This window comes from Anopheles merus, chromosome 2R (assembly GCF_017562075.2).
Source record: "Anopheles merus strain MAF chromosome 2R, AmerM5.1, whole genome shotgun sequence".
Taxonomy (NCBI): domain Eukaryota; kingdom Metazoa; phylum Arthropoda; class Insecta; order Diptera; family Culicidae; genus Anopheles; species Anopheles merus.
In genome coordinates this window covers 47,826,824-47,851,594 of record NC_054082.1, presented here as the reverse complement: position 1 = coordinate 47,851,594, position 24,771 = coordinate 47,826,824, and the positions used below count along the sequence as shown (strand labels likewise).

Sequence of the window (24,771 nt, the reverse complement as noted above, 5' to 3'; positions counted from 1 at the left end):
CCAGGCCATCACAAGGATGAAGGAAGCAAGGCAAACCCGAAATCTGTCATGTGCCCTTCCTTCCTTTCAATTGAGGCTAATTGAACTTGAAGATTTGTACTGACAAACACAATGGACACAACCAGCACAACACGCGCGCGCAGCTGTGTGCTGCAAGTGCACTTGCACTGCTCCGTACAAGACTCTGAGACACAAGCTGCTGGGGCCTTTCTGCCAAATAAATCCCGGACGCAGGAATTTAATTAGCTCTAATTGATAATTGTTTGCAGTAACGACCATGAAAAACCGTACACTGTGGGTGTTTAGTTGATCTTTGTTTTTTTGTTTGTGTATGGTTTGAGTGTTGCCTTCGGGTCCGGAGGGTATACAAATTTATGCTGCAATTGCACAAAACGGCACTGCTTGAAACAACACTGCAGCAACACTGCAGCAACCAGCATGTTTCGAACAGTGTTTGATGTGATTGAGAAACAAAAAGGAAGATAAAAACCAATTAATTCTAAGTAAGTTGTAACTGTCCTATCTGTCAGGGCTTGTCAAAGAGTAGAACAAGAGCAAGACACATACCATAGATTTGCTTCAAATAACAAATCGGTCGCAAACTTCTCACCAAACAACCTTCTTCCGAACGGAAGGAGACAGTTCTCAGACATGATACTTCCTTTCGCACGGTATTCCAGTGCACGGTAGCGCGCACCTCCTCGCTTAACCGCAACTGAGAATTGTATCGTGTGCACTGTGTGTGTGTGTATGTCTTTGAATTGCTCCACCGACTCGATGCGTTGTCTTGTGGGAGAATTAATAATAATCAGCACTTCCGGAGAGGACACATCATATTACACACACCAATCGGAGGAGGATCCTCGTCGGCACTATGCAAATTTGGGAAGGGTGAACCCTCCGAAGAGAGGCGAGGAAACGAGCGAACACAAAGGCAAGCCGTGGTAATAAAAGGGTCACCCTTTACACCACTGTGCTCGGGGGGTAACATCTTCAACCGCAACAAACATCCCGAAAGAGGGCGGTGGAGAGCGGTTGGTTATCGGAAGATATCGTTTGCACTGACGATGCGGCGGGTACGGAAGGATCCCGAAAAGGAAGACACACAAGTGCACGATCGAATGGGTGTGTGTATGTGTATGTGTATGTGTGGGAGCCGTACCGGTTCGCAGCGGTCTCAAGTTCGTCTCAGAAAGGGCGTTACTGATTTACGAAATACCGGCTTTGCGTTCAACTGCAATCCGAAATTCATACAACTTTCGACCGACCGGTCAAATGTCAAATATGGGAAAAAAAGGTAACAATCACACGCGTCGCTAAGGTCCCCAAAGGGTATTGTGTCCGCAGCCGCCCCCCGGGAAAGGAAGCTAGCCACAAACCGCTGAAATATGAATGCCTCACCAGCGCAAAGAAAAGGAAATGTGGAAACCAACGTGTAGAAGAGGAGACACCTCTTGCAGTGGGTCGGTCTCAATCTGGATGTATACAAAAAAGAGCCGTTGACGGTGGGCTGCTAGAGCTGAAGACACACACCCTAGGCGCTAGCCGCAAAGCGATAACGATCTGGAAACGGTGACAACAACTGTGGACACAACTCCTCGTTCGCGCGTGTCTGCGTCTGCGTTTTGCTGCAAGCCATATGGAACAGGGTGCAATTATTTTATTTCCGTTTGGTCTAACAGCTCCAGCAAACTCTTTTCAGCGATCCTTCACAACACACAACACCGCACACGGTGCCATATGTGCACACGGCTGCGGCACACAGTACGGCCACAGGTATGCTCGAAAGCACAGAGGGGTTGGTAATGCGATTTAACCTCTACTGGAACGTGTGCTACGTAACGGAGCATAGCGAGCTCTTCCCAGCCCAAGACGTTGGCAGCGACCCTTCCCAACGTCTTGAAGAAGTTCAACGCTTTCTTAAATGTTCTCTTTCCGTTTGCTTCATCGACCGATAATGCACCTTTCGGAATGTGACAGAACGCGCTCCCTCTAGAAGACCCTCCTGAGGTGTGTAAGTCGGCAGTTGGAACGCATATACTCTCACCGGCGGTGCTCACCGAACCGTCGTATACGTGTGTGTAACGGTCGTTTTAGGGGCAGGTTTTTTTTCTCACTGTGTCTGCCACTTTCTTCTGATTTTAAACTATCACGGCAGTAACCGACTTTTTGAACGACTGTTTTGTAACGTCGCAACAAGGTTGGTCGGTGATTTTAAAAGGCACAGGATCTAAAATACGTTAGTTCAAGAAGAAACATAAAACATCAATATTTTTATTGTCCTCAGTTGTTTGATCTGTTCTTCTTCAACGTAGTATTGTCTAACAATATTCCAATAACATGATTGTAGAAAATATTCTCACAGTATAATACGCATTCAGACTCAATAGCGGCTATCATTAGATTAACTTTTATAGTGTGTGTATGTGCAAACTCATCAGCACAATAACTCAATTTTCAAATGGATAAGCGCGAATAAGCGTACACACACACAACAGACGCAAGGCTGTTCAAAGTGACCTCACTAATAAAAAAGTTGTGTCCACTCCAATCGTCTTGAAACCAATTGACAATTACCCCCTCCTTCTTCTTCTCCCTCCACCGTTTTGGTTTCGAGAAGCACGCGTCTTGAAGAAGCGATGCTCAGCATCACGTCCCCACCCGGTGATGATATCATTAGGCGTCAATCTCGTTATCGTCAAGAATGTCGCCGGATGACACAGACCAGAACTGCCAAGACGCGCTCTCCTCCTTTGCTGCCAAGAGCAGCCACGTCGTTGGCGTTGCCGTACGCAAATACATGCTCTCTAGATAGATGCAACAAACCGCGACTGTCTGTCTGTCTGCCGTGCCGCGCGGCAACTTGTCACGGGAGTGTCCAGCACACAGATAACTGGAAAGGGAAAACTGCGACACATTTTTATTATCCAATTTACGAATGTTTTGATGAGTTCTCGGATGGTCGGATGGGAACCGACGTGGCAAGACAGTAAACTTCTTAGTTTATGCTACTCCGATGGATGATACCGTCGGGTGTAACGCAGTAGTGTGCAATGAAGCACACCCGAGCATTGAAGGCGATAGATTGGAGAAGAACTTGAGATTGGGTGTCGCGATGATGGGATAGGTGGTGTACCGATTGGGGTCTGGTGTGTGGAGTAAGTAATTAAGTTCGCTCCTTGCGCGCCTCGGCTTAAATTGATATTTATAAGTCACTCTATTGGATGGTAATTAGAAGGCGCCGCACGGCACAGCATCCATTCGACAAAACGCACAAACAGCTGACTCTGGGTCGTGAGGCTTCGAACAAAAACTGCTTCTTCTCTGCAAGCCAAACGCAAACCGAACCCGGAATCGTAACGGAAGGGCGTCCTTGCAGTTGGTTGCCTTGTTTTTTTTTTTTTGTTTTTGCCTTTGACTTTGCCTTCGTCGTCCCCGTATTCCAGCAACCACAGGACATCGGGGCACATTCAGAGGACGCACAACACCGTTCCTTTTGAATGCGCCCGTGCTCTGGATACGGATGCATTCATGTCCGCGTGTTTGTGAGTGTGAGTGTACGGTGGTATGGCAAAGATCCAGGTGTGCATCGGAGTAAATTATTTTCCCTGCAGTGAACTAGAGAGGGACGCGCGTCTTCGATCACTGCCGGTCTCGGGCCCGTTCGTTGGGACGGCTTTTGGTCCTCTCGAACATCTCCATCTGGTCTCTCGCGGCCCAATCTTTTCGGGCCGAGGGGTGAGAAATGGGAAGGGAATGTCGAATGAAACGGCAACAAAACAATATTCTGCTTTTTTCATAAATTTGCCACAACAGACACATTGAATATTGGGAATAAAACGTAAACATTGTCAAATTGTAACGAGATCTTGTTCTAGTTTTTCTGTAAAATGTTGGTAGTAAACTTATCTTTATCGTAATGAAGTGGTAAACAAGACATATTGCAACAGGCGTTTGTTTTTCAAACATGTTCATAAGCAAACGTGTAGACATTCGTGTGCTTCCAAGTGGGCCGATGTATTTTTTATGTAGAAATAAAGTGTGTGTAATCTGTGTTTTTGTCCGTGCCAAACTAAAATAACCTAACTAACTCTGCTCTCCTTCTTTTTCTCCCCTTTCTTTCGCACCTTTTCGATTGCTCTCCGTTCCTTTTTCATCTTTGTTCTTTCGCTCGCACTCGCTCGGTACGTTGCGTGTTTGCCTCTCTTTCGTGCGCCCTTCGCCACTGCGCCGTACTGTAGGTCCATGCCATGGAAGGGGAAAGCTAAGGCCGGGTTAAGCGACCGTTCGGATATTGGAGGGGGCTGCTCGTGCAGCAGCAGCAGTACGAAAAAGACGACGCTAAGGAATCGCCGTGCGCAAAACAAAGACCACGCGCTTGCAGCGACCCGAACCGTTGGTAGTGTGCGTGACGACGCCGGCAACCGGGAGGGGAACGGTTCCCCCACCCGCTTGACAGCGGTCTATTTTGCAGGGGAAGTTATCTTCGCCGCCTTTGTCGTCGTCTTTGTCGTTGCCACCACCACCACCGCTGTAGCAACCGCCGCCACCACCGCTGTCGTCGTGTTCGTGAACTGCAGCAGGCTCCCTGCTTATGATGTCATCGGAGGAAGACTCTGATTCTTTCGGTTTGTACGTCGATAAGTTGCTAAAGAACAACCCTACCAACACAGTGACGATCAGCAGTAACGGCAGTAACAGCAACAGCAGCAACGGGAGCAGCAGCAGCAACGGCAACGGCAGCGGCAACAATAGCAAGCGCAGCAGACAGCGCGTAGACGCGGGCGAGCCAAGAAACAGCTACTCCTCGATACCCAGCTTCAGTTCGCGGCCGTCCTTCATGAGCAGCGGTCTATACGGGGCTATTTTTAGCCAGGCGCAGCAGCAACATTTCAGCGGACTATTCGGTCCCGGCGGTTACGGACCGGCGGCCGCCAGCAAGATGCTCAACGAACTGCTCGGCAGGCAAGTGAAGCAGGCCCAGGACGCGACCGATCAGGATACGCTGAGCATGCTGTCGGCGATCGAGGCTGCCGCGGCCAGCATCAGCAGCAGTGTGGCCGGCAGCATCGGCAACAACGGCGACTGCGGGCTCACCGCCCAGGACAACAGTAGTGGTGTGTTGAACGGTGCCAGTGGTGCGGTCAATCCCGCCAAGCTCGGGTTCGAAAGTGTGACGAATCTGAATAACAACAATACTAACACGAACAATAACAATACGAGCGCGTGCAACAATTCTGGCGCCGGTGATAATAGCGGCAGTGCGAAGGCTGCCAAGAGCGGCAAGAGTGGTAGTGGTTGTAGTGGTGTAACTGTGCCGGTGTCGGATGTGACGATGGGCTCGAACCGGCGTAGTAGCAGCTCAAGCAGTACGAGCAGCAACAGCAGTACCAGCAGCAGCAGCACTAGCAGCAGCAGCAACACTAGCAACAGCAGCAATCACAATAATGCTGTTGCGAACACTAATGGTGAAAACAACGGAGGTGGTGGTGGCGGTACGATCGGTGACAGTGGTGCGCCCAAGTCATCGAGCAGTAGGAACGCAACTACCAGCAGCAACAACAACAACAGTGGGGCGGACGGTTCTTGCAGTAATGGCCTCGGTGGTGTTATAGACCTTGACGGTGACTCTACAACACCACCCGCCACGAGCGAGCTGGCCCACCACATGTTGCGCAACATCCTGCAGGGCAAGAAGGACCTGATGGCTCTCGATCACGAGCTGCGCGCGACGATCCAGAGCAACCAGAGTGGCCAGCATGCCGCCGGCGGTCGGATATCGCCCGACAACAACAATGTGATCGGTAGCAAGAACAACAACCACAGCAGCAGCAGCGGCGGTGGCGGCGCCGGAAACACGATCTTCGACATGGGTAAGCTCAGTGAGAACAGCCTCGGCGCGATCGTGAACGGCGGCGAGCTGAGTGATTCGAGTGATGTGGGCGCGTGCACACCCAAGGCCAAGAGCCGGGGCAATAATCAAAATGCGAAAGCGAGCCACGGTGCAGCTAGTGATAGTGCGAAATGTGATGATTTGCTGGACGGGTCGGCGGACGCGTGCCGCCTGTCGAACGGCAGTGGTACGGTGGCGGTGGAAACGATCAACCCGAAGCAGGAGAAGAGCGACGTGATCGACGAGCTGGTGGCGTCCCTGCCTGAGGACGACGAGGTGGACGAAACCGTACCGTCGCCGGCGTCCTCGACCGGGGCCGGCAGTAACGGGGGGCTCATTGCGAAGCAAGAGCTGATGGACCTGGACGACTGCTGCCTGGACGATAAGGAGCGGGACGAGCGGACGCCCACGCCCGGCAGCGGCATCGTGCCGACGAGCCGGGCCGAACCAGAAGCGCTCAACATGAAGCGGGCCCGGGTGGAAAACATCGTGTCGTCGATGCGCGCCAGCCCGGCGATTCTGTCCCAGCCGCCGGTGAACGGATGCAAGAAGCGCAAGCTGTACCACCCCCAGCAGCACGACAACAGTGCGGCGGAGCGGTACGCGGCGGCGGCAGCGGCCGGCCTGAACCTAGGCCTAACGCTGCAGAACTTCATGCTCAGCAGCAGCGCAGCGGCAGCGGCGGCGGCTGCGGCGGCGACCAATACGGCCACCACGACGACGCCCGTCACCGATCCGGCCACGACCGACGACGACGAGGACCTAGTCGAGACGGTCACGACGCCCCACATCCACCAGAAGCGGGTGGAGAAGGACGTACTTAAGTCGCAGCTGCGCTCGATGCAGGAGCAGCTTGCGGAGATGCAGCAGAAGTATGTGCAATTGTGCTCGCGCATGGAGCAGCAGTCCGACACGACGCAGGAGGTCGTGGACGACAGCTCGTCGAGCGACATCATGGAAGATGATGCGAGCGCGCCCGACGTGTCGCCCGAAAAGCCCCACCACCACCACCACCACCACCATCTGTCCGCGTCCAGCACGCCGATGAAGGAGGTGGCGGCGGCCGGATCGAAGGGTCAGTCGAATGCGGCAGCCACGGCGGCGGCGGCGGCAGCAGCCGCCGATGCCTCCAGCATGCTGCAGATGATGAGCAAGATGATGTCGGCCAAGCTGCACAACTCGCTGCCCAATGCGGCCCACCCGCTGCAGGCGGGCGGCTTCAACGGGGCGCACCCGTTCCTGCAGCACATGCAGCAGGCGGCGGCCGCGGCCGTTGCGATGCCGCACGAGCCGATCGGGCAGCAGCCACCAGCGCCACCGGCCGTGGCGCCCCAGCACAGCCAGCAGATCAGCAATGCGGCGGCGATGTACCAGAAGCTGTTTCTCGAGCAGGAAGCGAGGCTAGTAAAGGCGGAACAAGCGGAACGGAGCCTGCAGGCTTCGAACCAGCAGCTTCTGCAACAGCAGCAGCAACAACAACAGCAATCGCAGCAGCAGCAGCAGCAGGCAATCATGCCACAGCAGCCCCAACAGCAGCAGCAGCAGCAACAACATCAGCCCGATCGGAACGCCAGCAATAACTCGTCACAGGTAATGCAATCGCAGGTAACTATGCAGCACCAGCCGCAACCTCAAGCACAAAATCAAACTTCCCAGGCACTGCTACAATCGCCTGTTCAACATCCGCAGAGTCAACACCCGCAGCAGCAGCAGCAGCAGCAACATTCGCCGACGCATCCGCAGCCGTCCCAGCAGTCCTGTGGGCTGGTGCAACCCGTGCCGGCAAACGTAACGCTACCGCCGCTCCCGCCGAGTCAGCAGCAACAGCACCAACCTCAACCGCATCCGGTCGTCGTGCAGCCGCCACAGCAACCGCTGTCGCCGACGCACGTCCCGATGCACGCGATGCCCCAGACCAACCATGCAGCGGCGATGGGTGGCCACAACATGCCGGCGATACCGAAGGGATCGTCCATTCCGTCCGACTTGACGAACCGGCTGAACATGATGCGCTCGAGCGCCAGCTCGGTCGGTCCCATGTCCGGCACGGATCTCGAGGGACTGGCGGACGTGCTCAAGACGGAGATCACGGCGTCGCTGTCCAACCTGGTCGACTCGATCGTGACGCGGTTCGTGCACCAGCGCCGATTTCTCGGCAAGCAATCGGAGGCGGCAGCCGCGGCGGCAGAACAGCTGAACAAGGATCTGCTGATGGCGTCGCAGCTGCTGGACCGCAAGTCGCCCCGCACCAAGATCAGTCAGTCGGACCGGAGCAGCATCGGTGGCAGTCAATCAGGTAACGCACCTATGCTAAGTATACCTAGTCTTAACAACGCGTCCCAGCCCGTTCCGATGGGTCCGGGCGGTATGTCCGTAGGACCGCCCGCGGGCAATGGTAACTGCATCCAGCAGCAGCCAACGTTGGCAAACAACGTGGCCGGCTGTGGTGGAGCGCGGCTAAACGGGAACTCGTTTCCCCCGATGCCGGGCATGAACGCGATGCACGTCCCGACTGCGGGACCGGGAGTTGATCCCAAGGGTGGCCAGCAGCAGCAGCAGCAGCAGCAGCAGCAACAGCAGCAACAGCAACAGCAACAGCAACAGCAGCAACAGCTCAGTATGAACTCGATCGGCATGCCTCCTCATGTACGTCCTTCTCCTTCTACAGCCATGTTCCAAGCGTCGAAAACGCCCCAGAACATCAACTCGGTTGCGGCCGCCGCGCTCTACAACTCGATGAACCAGGCCCTCGGAGGGACGCCCAGCCAGGTGAATCCGTTCTGCCTGCCGCCGCCGGAACCGCGCGAGCACAATCCCGAGCAGAACGAGGCCCTCAGCCTGGTGGTGACGCCGAAAAAGAAGCGGCACAAGGTGACCGACACCCGCATTACGCCGCGAACAGTGAGTAGAATTCTAGCGCAGGATGGCATTATTCCGTCCTCGAATCAGGTGCAGGTTGACTCACAACAATCTCAACAACCGCAGCAGCAGCAGCAGCAGCCATCACAACAGCAATCGCAGCAGCAAACGCAGCAGCAGCTTCCGATGGGTGGAGCAACCAACTGCCATGGGAGCAGTCTGGGGAACGGCAGCAACAACAGTAATAGCAGCAGCAGCAACAACAACAACAACAACAGCTGCAGCAAAAACAATAACGCACTGAGCGGGCAGCAACAGCCTCAGTCGCAGGCATCAACGCAGCAGCAGCAGCCAACCCCAGGCCAGCAGCAGCAGCAGCAACCACAATCGCAGCCGCCCGCCCAGTTTAGCAGCCAGTCGTCCGGTGGCACAGTCCAGCCGACCGGGCCGACCACCCCGACGGAGTGCAAGGCGGAGCGGGCCGGGTTCCACGGTTCCGCCTCGTCGATGCTGCCCGTCTCACTGCCTACCTCGGTTGCGATTCCGAACCCATCGCTGCACGAGTCGCAAGTCTTTTCGCCCTACAGCCCCTTCTTCAATCCGCACGGTCCGCACGGTGGCCCGCACGGGCCTCAGCCGTCCCAGTTTCACCACATGAAGGTGTCGTCCAGCCCGCCCGGCATCAACGGCATGTTGGACCCACGCGATTCCCCTCCCCTACCCCACCCGCCGACGATGCTGCATCCGGCCCTGCTGGCGGCCCACCACGGCAGCTCGCCGGACTACGGACATATCAGAGCATCGATGGATGTCAACGATCGCAACTCGGACTGTACCTCCGCCGACATCGCCTACAACGGGATGGAGCCTACTATATCCTTTTCAAATCAATCACTTCTGCTTGAAGCTTCCATTGCAGCGTAAGAATTTTTTCCTTCAACTACCCCCTATTAGCAACTACCATTTGCGGAAGGTCAACCTTGCGACGGTCGGCATACGATTCATGGCTGGAAAAGACCAGTTTTGATTAAATAACTCTTTGCACAAAATGTATTGGATGCACTTGGAAATATGTAGGGGTTTCTTAATCTTGTTTTCAATATATCTATTTCTATTTTACTTTTTTTTAATTTAAATCGTACGTACTGTTCTTGGACCGCATTGCCAAACATGTCCAGACATTCGTGTTGAATGTTTAAGTACATTAAAAAGATTTACATTGACTGCATCGAATGGCAGGGCCAGGGCAATCGGTATGTGTCTTAATCAGATTTACTACGGCTGGATATTCTTTCGTACACTTTCTAATCCATTCTTCGGAATGGGTTGAACGGACACTTTTATAGTTTCCTCTCTTATTACGCTGAGCCGACTGAAGTAAGTGGATATATGAAGATATCTGATTCGCACTAGCCTCTGATTCATTTGTATCACTAGTACCCCCGCTCTCCACCCGATCAAATTTGAATCGTATGCAGGACCCGTTTGGTAAGCCTTTCACAAATTGCTAGTAGCTGCGTATCGTTTTCCCTTTCCTACCATCACTATTTCATGAACCAATTTCAAATCAAACCCCCCCCCCCCCAAAAACACAGTAATCAATCCTTTACTCCGGTGAACTCGTCAACTTTGACTCCGATGCACCTGCGCAAGGCGAAGCTGATGTTCTTCTGGGTGCGGTACCCAAGCTCTGCCGTGCTGAAGATGTACTTCCCGGACATCAAGTTCAACAAGAACAACACCGCCCAGCTGGTCAAGTGGTTCTCCAACTTCAGGTAAGTGGTGAATTATTCCATCTCGTCTCGTTTGAGGCACACAAACACACCCGAAAGGCACAAGGGTTGTGACACCAGAGCCCCCTTGACTGTTGATAATTGCACGCAATAGATTAACGGTCCGGAAATGGGATGTACTGGGTTAAACAGTTCGGCCGGAAGTAGGCAGGATTTGTTTGAAATCGAGCAACACACGGCATGGTTAAGCGTGCCTCTCTTCGTATATGTGTGTGCGTGTGTATAGCAAAATGAAATTGAAAAGGGTCTTGTTCTATTATTCAGAAATTAATTATTATGAAAGGGCATCATGACTCGTGTTTCGCGTGTCCTCCAATGATACCCTGGGGACACTAGCAGAATCGCAATAGACCAGTTCATTGGCGGTGCTTTGCACGAAGAAGTTCTATGCATTTTGAGGTCTTCTGACATTCATGTTTTTTTGGTCTTTCCGTAAAACGGATAACATAAAATCAAACAATATAATCCCATAAGTCAAATAGATCGTTGATCGTTTTCTATTTGCCATTGCCGGAATGGCAATCAAGAGTCCCCGTCCCGTTGGAGATGTGCAGTGAAGGAAAGCAAAAAACCTGCTGCCTCCGTCCAGTAATTGATCAAATGCAAATTTGCTTAGTGTTGAACCACAATTCTCTTCTGTCCCCTTGGTGCTCACTCCACTGCAAAAAGAAAACGTCCCATGAGGGAGCATTTTGTGTCCAGCGATGGGTGGTCTAATGCACACAGGAAAGCCGAAAGGATAGCAGAGAGGAGTTGGTTGCAGCTTTAGCACTGTGCAAAGCCAAGCTCGGTTTTGGACCATAAATTATTCGGATATGCTATCAATCGATGCAAGCGGGACATTCGATGCATTACTGGGACTGGCTAGATTGGTGGCTCCAGGAGCAGCAGCAGTGAGAATGAAATCCATTAGATACTGGGCACGGCATAAAGCAAGGGACACGAGTGGTTTCGCGAAAATCGATCATCAAAAACTAATATGGCTTCATGCCTCCATGGACCTATGTTTTACCCGTGCTTATATAGGCGAGCACATTGTGAGCCACTTGCGTACAACTCGCTCGTCCGTCAAGGTACTGCAGCGGATTAGAACGGACGCGTGGCGGGGATGTTATGTTGTCCCATCCATCCATCATACCGATTGTTGTGATGATCGTGATGGGAGATACATTTTATTTTTTTTCGGTTCAATTTTCGTTAAGTTTTTTTAGTTTGACTACCGATTGACGCAATTGTTCGATCTCATGCACGAAACTTACCACCACCCATTTGGAGAGATCTTCAGTGCTTTTAGTATTTAACCTTCGCCATTTCATGTTGTTCTACACTTTTTCATAACGCTTGTTTTTTGTTGTTGTTGCTAAGGATGGGAAGAACGACATAGCATGAAAACGCATCCACCAATATATGCAACGCGATCATGTGCAGTCATTTCTCAGACTAATCCCAACTCACACATATACACACATAGGAGCTAACATGGGACCCCCAAATTATCCCAAAACGATTCCAAAATCTGAGCTGGAAAAAACAGCTATGTACACCAGCGAATAATTTGGTTGGCGAGAGGGCAGCATATTCTATGTTTTTCCTATTCTCTGGTGCATCCCAAACCGAGCCTATATAACTCGGGATGGATGTGCCTACATAGGAGAATAAATTGCATCCACATTCGATTAGAATTAATAGCATTTGTTATTATGTCTGCTTTGTCACGCGCGCACACCCGATGCAGTGTGTGCGTGAGTGGAATAGTGTTGGTGGTGGCGGTGCGACCGTTCACTAGACAGAATTGGACTGGGTTGTACCGAAATGCGTGTGCATAGGTGCATGCATTTGTTTGCTGCATAGCCCTGCATTTTCAGTCCGTCATCTAAGCCCTGAGGGGACGGACGGCATCCGAGACAGCACATAAGGCGGCTCTCTGCAAAAGCCCGTGCCGCTACAGGCTATTGGCACGAATCGACTGTAAACACATAACTCTCACACCCCTGGCAAACAGACACACACACACACACACACACACATGTGTGAATTTCGTCCGTTTGTTTGGAGGGGGGGGGGATAACCATCGCGGGGGGAGGGGGGGGAGGTTGTAAAAAATGCATCGTGTGGTTTTTGTGAAGCGTATGCAGTGAGCCATCAACATAGATGCACTCTCTGCACTCCATGTATTAGGTTTGGAACGCTTTTTCCAACGCTCAGGATGCACCGGAATGCACTCGCTAGGTCCTCCCGAAATCACCCCGAATTAGATCCTTACTTTCGGGACATGCAGAAGCGCGGGAAGCGAGAACGCCTAAAGGACACGAGGGCGCGCGAGTTTGTTCGTGTGCTGTGTGGTGCATTCTGAAACGAAACGCCAGGGAGAGAGATGAAGGAAAGGGGAGACAGGAACGAGACGACCAATGGTGATTCGAAATTGGGAGAATGATTTGTGAGCGTACATACATAAAATGCGATACATCCGGTGTTGCGGTGGATGGTGGCGGTGGTCTCTGCTATTCTGCAGACTCACGCACAGTCGCCGTCACACGCTGATGCGCATCGAAATGGGATGCAACGCACCACCACCACGCAAAGCAAAAGCCCGTTGCATAAAACGGCGTGTTATTGCATTTTTGGAACCTGCGTGCGTGTGTCGAGTGTCCGAGGGGGTTGATAGGAAACGATCGAGGAAAGTTGTCGTGGTATTTAGCGTAAAATCCCCTTTGTTAGACCTGGGTGGCAGTGCGGTCCTATGCGCAGCGGACGGTTATCCTATGTATTCCGAACGAAATAAATAGAATAGAACAACTAACATTGGTGAACTGGTGCGGGATGATGCTGATGTCCTCCCTCCCATTGCCAACACCAAAGCATAGGGTCAGCAATGGATAAAATAGACATGCACTGTTCACTGCAATCATAGTTCGATGTACGCCGATGTCCAATTTTAGCTATCTAAGCACATGAAACAAAGACAAAAAGAGAGAGTGCACGAAAGGTGGGTGGGATATATTCTTCCATGAATAGTTTCTACTTATTGTTAGACTAGTTTGAGCAGAGGATCAAATTATATTTTGAACTTTAATGCAGTTCAAAGGATGGTTGCTAAAATGTCATTCTAAATTTAACTTTTTACAAAAACGCATTCGATTTTAGCAGGCTCTACGAAAAAATGTCCCTAAAAAGTGGCTCAAACACCCGGAAAGAAAGAGCTGTGTACCGCGTTACAGTTGGTGCCCCAGCAGCAAGGATTATTTAGCGCCTTTTTCAACTCTTCATTCAATTCAAAACAGAAAAAGGAAGAGAGGGAGTGAAAAGCGAGAGAATCGAGGGAATCGGAAGGCATAACAAAACTTGCAGCATGGTAAAGTACGCCCACCGACTTGAACTCTGTGGATGGGTGTCGTCTTGTGGCCCTGCCAATGCACACAATGCAAGCTACGGCCAGGTTCTTCAGCGACCGCTCGAAAAGTAAGTAAGGCGAAAGAAGCAGCGCAGAAGATGCTTGAGTTTGAGTTGTGCAAACTGGCTGCAAACAGCGACCTAAAACGGAGCGCAATTCTAGCCGCCAAAAGTCCACGTTGTCGCGGCCTGAAATCGTCTAGCAAAAAAGAGGAAACTTTTCTCTTTTCTTCGGCTTACGCGAGAGCAAAAGAAATGGTACAGCGCGCTACACCGGAACCGGGTATAACAGGGAAGATGTAGACGCGAATAAAAAAATGCAATACACACACTCACAAACACAAACCAAAGGAGCTTAATTAAAAATTGCTTAATTAATGTAATTTTGCTAATTAGGAAAGGAAAAGAAACAGAGCAAGCAAGTGAAGACTGTAAATAGGAGAGTAATAGTGCTCAGCACAGCGCTCGCAGTTGTTTGCAGAAGAGAAAACCCGTTAGTAAATAACGCTTTGGATATAATTGACAACAACGACCAAGACAAGACGGTGGAAACTCGCAGTGCAAAGAAAGGACCCAAATGAGATTATGCTCAATTTATAGACACAAATATTTTATTGTTGTCTCAGCAGTATCGAAGGAAGCGAAAAGCATTTAATCTCATCGAGAGCTGATGAGAAGCTCTGATAGAAGAAGCGAGTGAGAGCTCTGATAGAAGAAGCATTTTTTTGCATCATATGTCTTTTAAATCATGTTTTTGAAGATACATTCCATTATTTTATTTGTTGCTCTCTTACAAAAATGCCCTCAGACAAGAAAACCTTGCACTTTGTTTGATCGTGCGTGCGGTTGGCTGTATCTATATGGTGCGTGACAGGTAGTCGGCAGAAAAGCACCGCAAAAGATCATCCAAATTATGAGAGAAATCGGTTTTAAGGATAATCACCTTTGCTACTATGGCGGAATTTTGTTCCATTTGCTCTGTTTGCTTGCCATTTCTCCGTAGATCTTGGGTACCTGGCGATCATCAACCTTTGTTTCAGACAGACACACTCACTTTCCTTACGTTTGTGTATGTGTGTGATTTTGGCGGGAATAAGAGCTGATGCTGCAGCCGTCAGCCTGGTGGTGCCCGTATACATCCCGTCGTAAGCGAATAAGCTATCGCAAGCAATCCTAAGATCCTGCTGCATTGCCTTTCGTACCTCCGGAGGGTTGCTATCCATTGTTTAACATTTTTGATTGTGTACCTTTCCCAGCACCCGTTGGCCGTCAAGCATTCAGCTTGCTGTCTTTAAGACGGTGTGCGTTTTATTAAGAAAACGTCGCACCGGTCCTGAGCTTTTCTTGCCGACCCTACCGATCCCTAAGACGTGTGTACGGGCGCGCGAGCGCACGCCAGTCCTTTGGTGTGCCTTACTGCTGATCCGCTTCGTTTCTTCCCCCTTTCGGTTGCGGGCATTGGCCGGGGCGGAAGTTTACGACCAAAAAGGCGGCTATTCTCCGTTTCTTTGCGACCCGAAAAAGGTTCGGGCTGTCGCCTCGCTTCGCAAACCGGCAATTATCATCAGCAAGTCACGCCAGAAGTCGTTGTGCTGTGCAGCCAAGAAGCATCTTTCCCTGCAGTATGCAACATCTTACCCTGCGCGAACACGAACACAAGCACACACAAACACACACAAATGGGAAGGAAGTGGAATTAGAAGGGCATTTAAATACTCCCCTCGGCCGTGTGTAACGCATTAAGGTCTCTGCTCTCGCTCTTTCTCTAGCTGCATTACTGTGCGATATTGTTTTTTTTTATCCTTCAGGGAATGCACAAGACAAGGGGGAATATTATGATCGTTATTCGTCTTTGTTGTGTGCATGTGTGTGCGTGCGTATTTTTTTCGTTTCTTTTTTTTATCAATCTCCTTATTCTTGGAATGCGTTTTGTTTTGCCCCTTTATGCATTCACCGGGTCGTCCGTTAGCCGGTTGTGGTGGCTTTTAATTTCTCTAACGATCGATTTTCGGTGGGAAGTAGAAAATGTGGCGTAGGGTTGATTATTTCCCATCTACCACCCAGCACCACCGTATGGGAAAATGAGAAAATAAAGGACAGGAAACCAACACTACTCACAGCTCGCACACACAAACGGGCCCGAGTTAGGGCAAACGGAAAAATTAGCGCTTCGCTGATTTTGACCGTTGGAAACGCTGAGGGAACTCCGCTGTGCTCCGGTGTGGAATATGCGCCGCAACTTAAGGGGTCAAACACGTACTTCTTACCGTTTTGTCTTGCTAAGGGGAACAATGCAAACTCTTGCGTGGAAAGAAAATAACGTGAGAAAAAGACGACATACCAGTACTGCACGCCGGTTGGCGACGGGACTAACGGACGCAATTCAGTTGGAAAGACGTTTCTTTTTAAAATTTGAACACCACCTGTGTGCTGCTGTGGCGGGTTTTGAAAGGTGGTTCGGTGCAATTAATTATGTTCGTTAATTCAAATATTAACGACATGAGCAAACAGATAGGCACACAGAGTGGATGGTAATCGTTCCCTTAGAGGGCGAAATTGAGCGAAAAAGTAGTAGAAAAAATGGGAGCTCTGTCTGTAGAATCCACCCACGGGCAATGAGGTTAAATGGCCTGTATGGCCACTCTGCGGCAGAGTGTACCGCCATTTTATTCAATTCAACCACCATGTCTCGCTGTCTCTTCAGTTCTATGCAATCTGTAGTTTATGTGTGTAAGGATCACCTCACACACTAATGATTATCCTTGGCAAGTGGTGTGCTTTATCGTCCTGTGCACTCCTGTGCTCCCACCTTTCGCGGCCTATGGTGGTGGCCTTCTAGCTCTCTCGAGTGTCCTTGCACGATGTACGCCTATACACTAGCGGCGGGCATGGATGTAAATGTTCGCTTCACAAAAACCAGCACCATATGATGATGCTTGTGGAGCAGAGGATGAATTTTTGATACCACCTCAACTAGGAACGCCAGCGGGGTGGGAGCTATTTCACTCCCCTTTTTCTCTCAGTGCCTTTCTATCACTAATGTTTAATGTGACATTTCCGCAGTGTGTTATCCTTACTTGGAGCTGGATTGTTTCCTTTTTTGTATGCCTATTCTTTCTTTATCAGGATTTTTTTTGTTTTATTCACAAACTTGAAGAATGATATGCGGAAGCGTGAGGTGCTAGACAGTTCCGGCTTTGTCGTCGACCCTATCCCTGCATGCCCATGCACACATGGAAGAAAAACAAACCACAACCACGCTCCACCAGCGCCACATTAACAAGGAGCGACATTATTCCGCATAATGTGAAGTGGATAAACGGCCAAACAAAGCACTGCGGGGAGGGAGTGAACGATTGCTCGATTATTATGAGCCTGCTTTGGGTGGTGTTGTTGTGGTGGTGTGGTGAGGGGTGTTGTGATGATAATGCAAGTGGGCTCTTAATTTCACTGTCTTCCGCGCGCCAGTTCAACATGCACATTGTGTGCTATTTCGTGCCGGTCACTGTGTTTGTGCATGTTCTTAGCGCATATGATGTTCTCGGTTGGGACGGGAGTGACAGGCACACTCCAGGCAGCACGAGGGCAAGGTTTAGCATGATGCGCTTTTCCTTCTGCAACCAAACAGCACGCGGTGTTTCATGGAGCTCACACACACACGTAACAAAAGAAGGAAAACGCTGGAGCCGTGCGCATACGAGCAGACAGGGCAGCGAATGCCTCAAATACATCGCAATCGACGTGTGCATTGTAATGCAGAAGGTTCAGTGTGCAGTTACAGTTGCAGGGAGCATTCTAATTACTGAGCTAATGATGAGCTGATTTGAAAACCTATCATGTTCTTTTGCCTAGTTTTGGGCGATGGCAAAACATAGCATCCGTGTGCCGTCTCTTGTTGACGTTTGGGAAAACGGGAAACGGCTAATTTCCTGCCTCCTGTCTGTGTACTAAAAAAAAGCAAGCCCTGCATTTATTTTCGTCCCGTGGTCGTGTCACCTCGTGTGTGTACGAATGCATTGTCATTCAGCTTCACACATTTCGCATGCTGGCACCTATCCACAATGACGAAGAGTGCAGCATTTTACGCTAAATTGCAACACTACACATGAGCATCATCGTATCGCGCGCTTCGTTTGGTTGTGCTGAAGGACCTCCTGGGTGTTGCTGCCGGTGCTGTTTGTTGGCGCCTGTGCATTGTATGACTATGTGTGTGTGTGTTTGTGTGTATGTGTGTGTGTGTGTGTGTGTGTGTGTGTGTGTGTGTGTGTGTGTGTGTGTGTGTGTGTGTGTGTGTGTGTGTGTGTGTGTGGGTATTTTTTCTTCGTCCCATTTGCATAGACCTGTCTTTTCCACGGTTCTGTTGTACGAGCGACTGCTGCATGTACCAGCAGCACACCACAAACCAACCCGAACGTCATCAAACGGAGGTAAGGCGTTGAAGCGAGGCTTGAATGGGAAAATATTTGCATGAGGAAACAACCGCCAGCACATCGCGCGCCCACGACGTCGTAGTGCAATCCGGGGAAAGTATCTTGTTTTGACGCCTCGCAGAATGGTACGGCCGACGCGTGTGTAGTGTCGTCTAGTTTGCTGCAAATGTGTGTACTACACAGCAGCAGCCCAGTAGCCCCCGTGCACAGCAGACACCTTACCGGGGCTTTCGGGGAAAACGCAGCTGAAGTGCACTTGCCAGTCGAGCATTTATGTTTACGGTTTGCCACTTAAGATGGTTGAAAACGCGTTGACAAGTTGCGGGCGCTTCGGGACGGCCGAGCAGAGCGTTTACACTCTCTGGTGCACACATCGTTCGAGATTGGCCAATTGAACGGACCGTCTATACATTACTGCCACCACCCAATATGGTGTGGGCTCTGTCGGGATGTATATGTTATTAGCACTCTTGAATGCAGCATCATCAAAAGAGTTTGAAGCAAAGCAGTTTTTGAAAAAGAAAACTGGAAAATTGCCTTCGCTGGTGAGGCAGCCGTTTTAACTGGGAGGAAGAAACAGGAGCCTGGCCTCTGATGCTTACTTTAATGATTTTTGTTTTATCTTGCGCAGGGAATTCTACTACATTCAGATGGAGAAGTACGCCAGACAGGCGGTAAGCGAGGGCATGAAGAACGCAGACGACATCCACGTAAGCAATGACAGCGAGATTTACCGCGTGCTCAACTTACACTACAATCGGAACAATCACATAGAGGTAAGATTCCCAGCACCCGTCCCATTTATCCCGCTGAATGCATTCGTCTTGCACGAGTATCATGTAGTGTACAGCAACCATCACACCGTAACATCCCTAATTGGCTAATAGAAACACAAAAGAGGCTAAATTATGAACGCTTTACCCCAAATGTCCATTTTCTTTAGGTGCCCCAAAATTTCCGATACGTCGTTGAGCAGACGTTGCGTGAATTCTTCCGCGCGATTCAAGGCGGCAAGGACACCGAGCAGTCGTGGAAAAAATCAATTTACAAAATCATCTCCCGAATGGATGATCCTGTGCCGGAGTATTTCAAATCTCCGAACTTCCTCGAGCAGCTGGAGTAAGTTAAGCGGGCGGGGTCCCGTTACTAATACACAAAGCTCTCTCTCTATCTACTACTACCTGGACAAACTAGGCGGGAAATAAACGAACAAACATGAAAGCTGGTAAAGAGAGAAAGCTGGAGAGCTAGAGCGTGTCAACCACAACAAGAGAAAACAAAACAAAAGTAATACCAAAAAACAAAAGAAGAGGGAAACGCGTGCAGCCGTAAAACAAGGCTCGTTACTGAATTAAGCACACTGAATCAATAATAGGAAAAAAGGGACAAACACAAAAAGGTAACAAAAGAGTAAGTAATATATGATACACGGACTGTGTATGAAAAACAAAACACAAAACGAAAAACAGAGAGTAATTTTATTATTAAAATTAAAGTAAATTATACAAAATTGTTATCTTAAAACAAATTTATGAAATATGGGGTACGGAAACAAAGAAATAAGTAAGACGTAAACTTAAAAAAGGAGCAAAGAGAGGAGGGAAAGTAAAAACAAAACGAGTGAGCAAAAGAAGAGAAACACGGTAAAGAGACTATATTATTTAAAACAAAGAAGTAAAAAAACAAATCTAGCCGAAGGCAAGGCGCAGTAAACGAAGGCTGAACAAGAGAAAACTACAATGCAAAAATATCTAGCAAAAAACGGTAAAACAAAAAGACAGAAACATATAAGAAGACAACATTTGTGGTTCCTATAATGTAGTGCGCTTTTCCCACAGTGAAAGAGCGTCTGCAGACATTCAAAACACACAAACACACACTAGCAATCACACATGTACACAAACACACGCTCCTACAAGAACTGTGTGCCACATTTGTGCACAAGCAGCGTGTACGAGTGTTGTGTGCGCGTGTGTTTGCTCGTGCGTATACAACAAAGAATCCGCGGGAAAGGCCTTCAAATTTATCCACTCTCCGAATGTAGCAGCACCAGAAACAAAACAAACAAATTAGCAAACAAACAAAAAACAGAAATGCTTTGAAGACGGCCATAATATATACAATGCTACCTTACATGTGAGGTATTTTTTCGCGAATCATTATTCGGGCGTTCAAAAGCACTTCCTAATGCATTTAGATGAAAACAAAAGTGGAAAACAAAAAGCAAGACACCTACACGGCAAACCTCAAAATTTACCAATTTTTAGTATATTTAAGGAAAAGTAAAAAAAAACAAAGAACAAACAAAGCAAAGCAAACCAAAAACTGGAAGCACACAAATTCTCAAGTGCTGCCCGAAAAAATCGCCAACAACGGCTCTCGAAAAGATAAAAACAAAGGGCATGAAATGAGAAACGGAAAGCGAAGATACTGTTTTAGGAGAAAAAAAACCTGGACTTAAAGCTGCAAAGCGGAAGCGGAAACCCGGTTCCGGAAGAGACAAAAAAACATCAATTGACGAATCAATGCGGCGTTTCTGATCATGACAACACAAGAGAGATGTAAACTGTATTGCGTATCGGTCGAATCGGCGGTGTCTAATTTACAATCGGCGTCTTACATTAGATGTACAGTTTTCGGGTTGGGCTGTGTTTTAGAGCCTGCCAGCCGTCAGAGCCAGCCTTCTCTTTTTATGCTTCACCCATCGTGAACGTCAGTCGTCGTGGGCAGTATGAAAACCAAAGTCGTGGGAGCTATAATTGTGGGATGTACCGCCAGCTGGTACGAAGGTTTTCGCGGTTCTTCAGTTCTGTATAGCTAGTTATTAATCTCTATGTTCTATGCGCTAGGTTTAGGGACTGATATCGTTTAGAAAGCTGTGTGAGCAAAACGTTGTGTACAAATACAAAATCTAGTAGAAGCCGCCGGTGTGTTAGGCGAATTAACTCTACTACACAGTGCAGATCGCGAACTCCAAGATTAGTCCTTGGGCAGGATCACTCGAAGCAACGGTATCGGACGACCCAGAGGCGTTGAACACTTCCTGTTGTTTCTCGGCAGTTGTAAATATGTTTATTTATTATTATGATTATTATGATTATTATGATTAATATTATGATTATTATTATTATTTTTCCGCTCTTGCGCTCACGCGGCAGCAGGAGGCGCTCTAGCGTTGAAAATAAATTATGTTTATTGAGACCAAATTCTAACTATTAAACAAAATTATCAAAATTCCAAATTAATATCAAAGTTCAGACAGCGATCGTGTTCCTGGCCCGCCAGCCACGCGCTCTCCTGTCGGCTGTTTTGATCGTATATTTAGGTAGCGAAAGTGTTTTTTGTTGTGTATTGCTATCATTTCCAAACGGTGTTTCCAAACCCCCCACGGAAGAGTATGGCTCACGTAAGAAAATCTTTGAATATTTTTAGGCTAAACTACTCACACCGTCTGTTTGCGGTACGGCTCCATCGGGTACAATCAGGACGAGGAACGGGCATATAGGAATGATATTTTTTGTCCTCCTTGGCTCTGCGTCCTTTCGTGTCGATATATTCGTAATACAAGCCGCTACCGCAAACGCGGGTGATCGAAATTTATAAGCAAAATTTGTTACTTCTGGTAAGCGCGGATGGAGAGAGAGAGAAAAAAAACTAATGATGGGGTCGAGAAAGCGTATGTTTTGTTTATTGTTTTGGCGTTATTTCGGCACTTTAGGCAAAAAAGAAACTCAAATCTACGGTTAGAAAGAAAGGGGAAAATGCGTAAAAGATATCTGTGTTTGAGGAGGGAGTAAATTGAATGCGTCCTGATCCGGTTTGCTTCGAGTAGATACAAAGCTAAGGTTCGCATGATCGCGCATGAACACCATGCGGGGCGTTTGGGGAACAGATCGGGTAAGGTACACTCACAGTTTGGAGGAGATTGTGTATACGTGATGGATGGTAATTCGGAAGCAAAATTCGTTTCGATCATGTAACGGGTGGTTATTTTTTCGTACACAAATTCGGAAAGTTTCGCTGCGAATCGGTACGGTGAACAGCGCACGCTGTGTGCAAGTATTTCTTTAAATTATTATTTAGCCTCTTTTTGTGATGGTGAATGATCTTTCTGCGTACATGAATATCTTAAATTGCGCGTGAGCAGGCGTGTCGTGTTCGTGTGCTCAATGAAGATTGGCGTTGAGAATTTGGCATCGTCTGCGGATGTACCACAAATATATATTAGACCAATTACATTCAACAAACAAAATCATTGCAATAGATTCCTAACCTGCTACGCACGCGTAGAAAAGGTACAAAAACCTTTCAGCCGATCCAGTTAATTGTAACATCAACGCGATAACGCTTGCCTTGCGCTTGTGCAACCAAAAATGTAACCGCCATGGAAGGCGACTCATGAGATCTTTCAACAATTGTAGATTTGGTGACAAAACCAAAGCAATTCTGTAGCGTGCATTAGGGTATGCTTTCTAGTATTTAGGCGCAATATTGAAGCAAAATCGATCGTGTATTAAAAAAAATTCACACATAAACCATCATCTGAAGTAGATGATGCAAAATTGATCAAATGTACTATTTAAGTTATTCCTGAACCAAAAGCTACAAAATATTGCAACTCATCTCTGCAATAAGTTTCCTCCTAGTCGTTTTAATCCATCAAGAGATGTTGCCTAATCAACGGCACCCGCCCGAACCAACCACAAACCTTGCTGACTGGTTTAAAATTCAACACACAACATTGCATCGCGTTTACATGCTTTGTACGTTGTAAAAGTTGTTAAAAAGGAAAAAAGGAGAGAAAGAGAGAGCGGCAGAGCGATACATTTGGTGAATCAGGCAAGGAGGCAATGAGTTAGCTTAAGAGATATATTTTTCGTCCTTATCAAATATTACCGTTTTGAATGAACAACCATTACTAACTATAATTGGCTTTATATGAAGAAAAGGCGCTTCTTCCAAGCCCTGGTTGCGGTGAGCCGGGAAGGGTGCGGTAGTGTCAACGCTATCGTTGGTGCTACCCTGAACCCTAACCGTCACCCATCCTTCAGGTTTGTAAGAAGTGCGTGAATGTACAAAAAAAAAACAAAATCATAATAAAGAAAACTATTATTACTATTTCCAAATCTATTAAATTAACCTGTGCTCAAAATTCGTATTTACTAACTAAAATTGTGTATTCTTTTATGATCGGTTTGGTGCGTTTTATTTATTATTTTGTTCCGAAATCGAATTGGACTACTAGGTGTGCAACAATTGATCTGCATGTGTGTTACGTTCTGTTAAATTTTACAATTGTTGTCTTATGTTCATGGTTTTATTTACTTTTTTCTGAAGTGACTCTAAATCAAAATTCCAAATCGAACACGAGCGGACGAGCGGCGGTAGTGAAAGATCCTATTACTATATCATGCCTTCCAAAATTACACAAAAAAACGACGAAAGTAACTGAAATTGTGATATTAAAAAAATTGAAAATCACACAAACTCCTCGCTTTGGGTTTTTGGGCAGAGAGGGCGATGGCATCAAGAGATATATTGGGAAAGCAGAACAGTTTTCGAGCTGCACGTTCGGCAGGGCCATCCTCTTGACGGAAGAGGGGTGCTTTGTCTTTGTGACACCCATTTCTTCAACCCGTCCTGCCTAACCCACCCGTGAGAGAGCCTGTGGATGATTCCGTGCAGCCAGCGAACTGCTGTAGCTACTCTAGTTTAGGGATTAATTGTTAAAACCAAGAAGTAAATCAAATTAACATTTCGGCATACTCGAGACAAACACGCGTCTTTTCGGCATTTCTTTAGGCATATGATATCACCAAAAGGGATAGTGTAGAAGGGGATACAGACAACACAAATTGCACACATCTTTCGGCAAAAATTTTTTGGGCATATAAAGCAAGAGGGAAAAGCGAGAGAAAGAGAGTACTCTTTGTTAATAAGCATATTTGTTTGTTTTTACAGTTTTACAAAAAACTGCGGTAATGCTTGTACGTTTTGTTTGAATTTTTTTTAGAAAGATAGAAATTAGTTGTGTGGCAGTTACCGCAAGACGACTCTGGCTCCGCTCTGGGTCCTGTTGTATAGCGACAGCACAGAGACAAGTCAACATGGCAACTTGGAATATGGCAATGTGGCACCATCTCCTGAACCCGGTGGCACAGCGCTTCGCTCATGCCCGGCGTGGTCAGCTCGCAAGTGGCAAAGCAAGCAAACATTTAAATAGTAACAGTAATTAATGGATAGTCACAGTGCGTACACACTTAGTTTGTAAGTAAAGATTTCACACAGATCAAACACATTAACAGTAATAGCAGAAATAATAAGGCCGGCAGCATAAATGGTAGAGTTACAACCCCCAACAAACACACACACACACAAATAGATATGTATGTATTACCGTGCATGT

The 24,771-nt window shown here is 48.2% G+C and overlaps 1 protein-coding gene across 11 annotated transcripts in view; it reads left to right on the top strand.

Moving 5' to 3' along the window:
* The window catches only part of LOC121603537 (homeobox protein prospero), a 132,371-nt gene extending 109,103 nt beyond the window's left edge, over positions 1-23,268 (top strand). For 5 of the 11 annotated variants that reach the window (XM_041932394.1, XM_041932391.1, XM_041932393.1 and 2 more), the window contains 4 exons: positions 4,242-9,672; positions 10,348-10,527; positions 18,997-19,141; positions 19,309-23,268. In XM_041932394.1, coding sequence (XP_041788328.1) covers positions 4,595-9,672; positions 10,348-10,527; positions 18,997-19,141; positions 19,309-19,488 — 5,583 coding nt within the window. In that variant the 5' untranslated portion in view covers positions 4,242-4,594 and the 3' untranslated portion in view covers positions 19,489-23,268. The remainder of the gene's footprint in view (positions 1-4,241; positions 9,673-10,347; positions 10,528-18,996; positions 19,142-19,308) is intronic. The other 6 variants (XM_041932402.1, XM_041932399.1, XM_041932403.1 and 3 more) reach the window with 6 other exon arrangements.
* Positions 23,269-24,771: the final 1,503 nt, after the last annotated feature.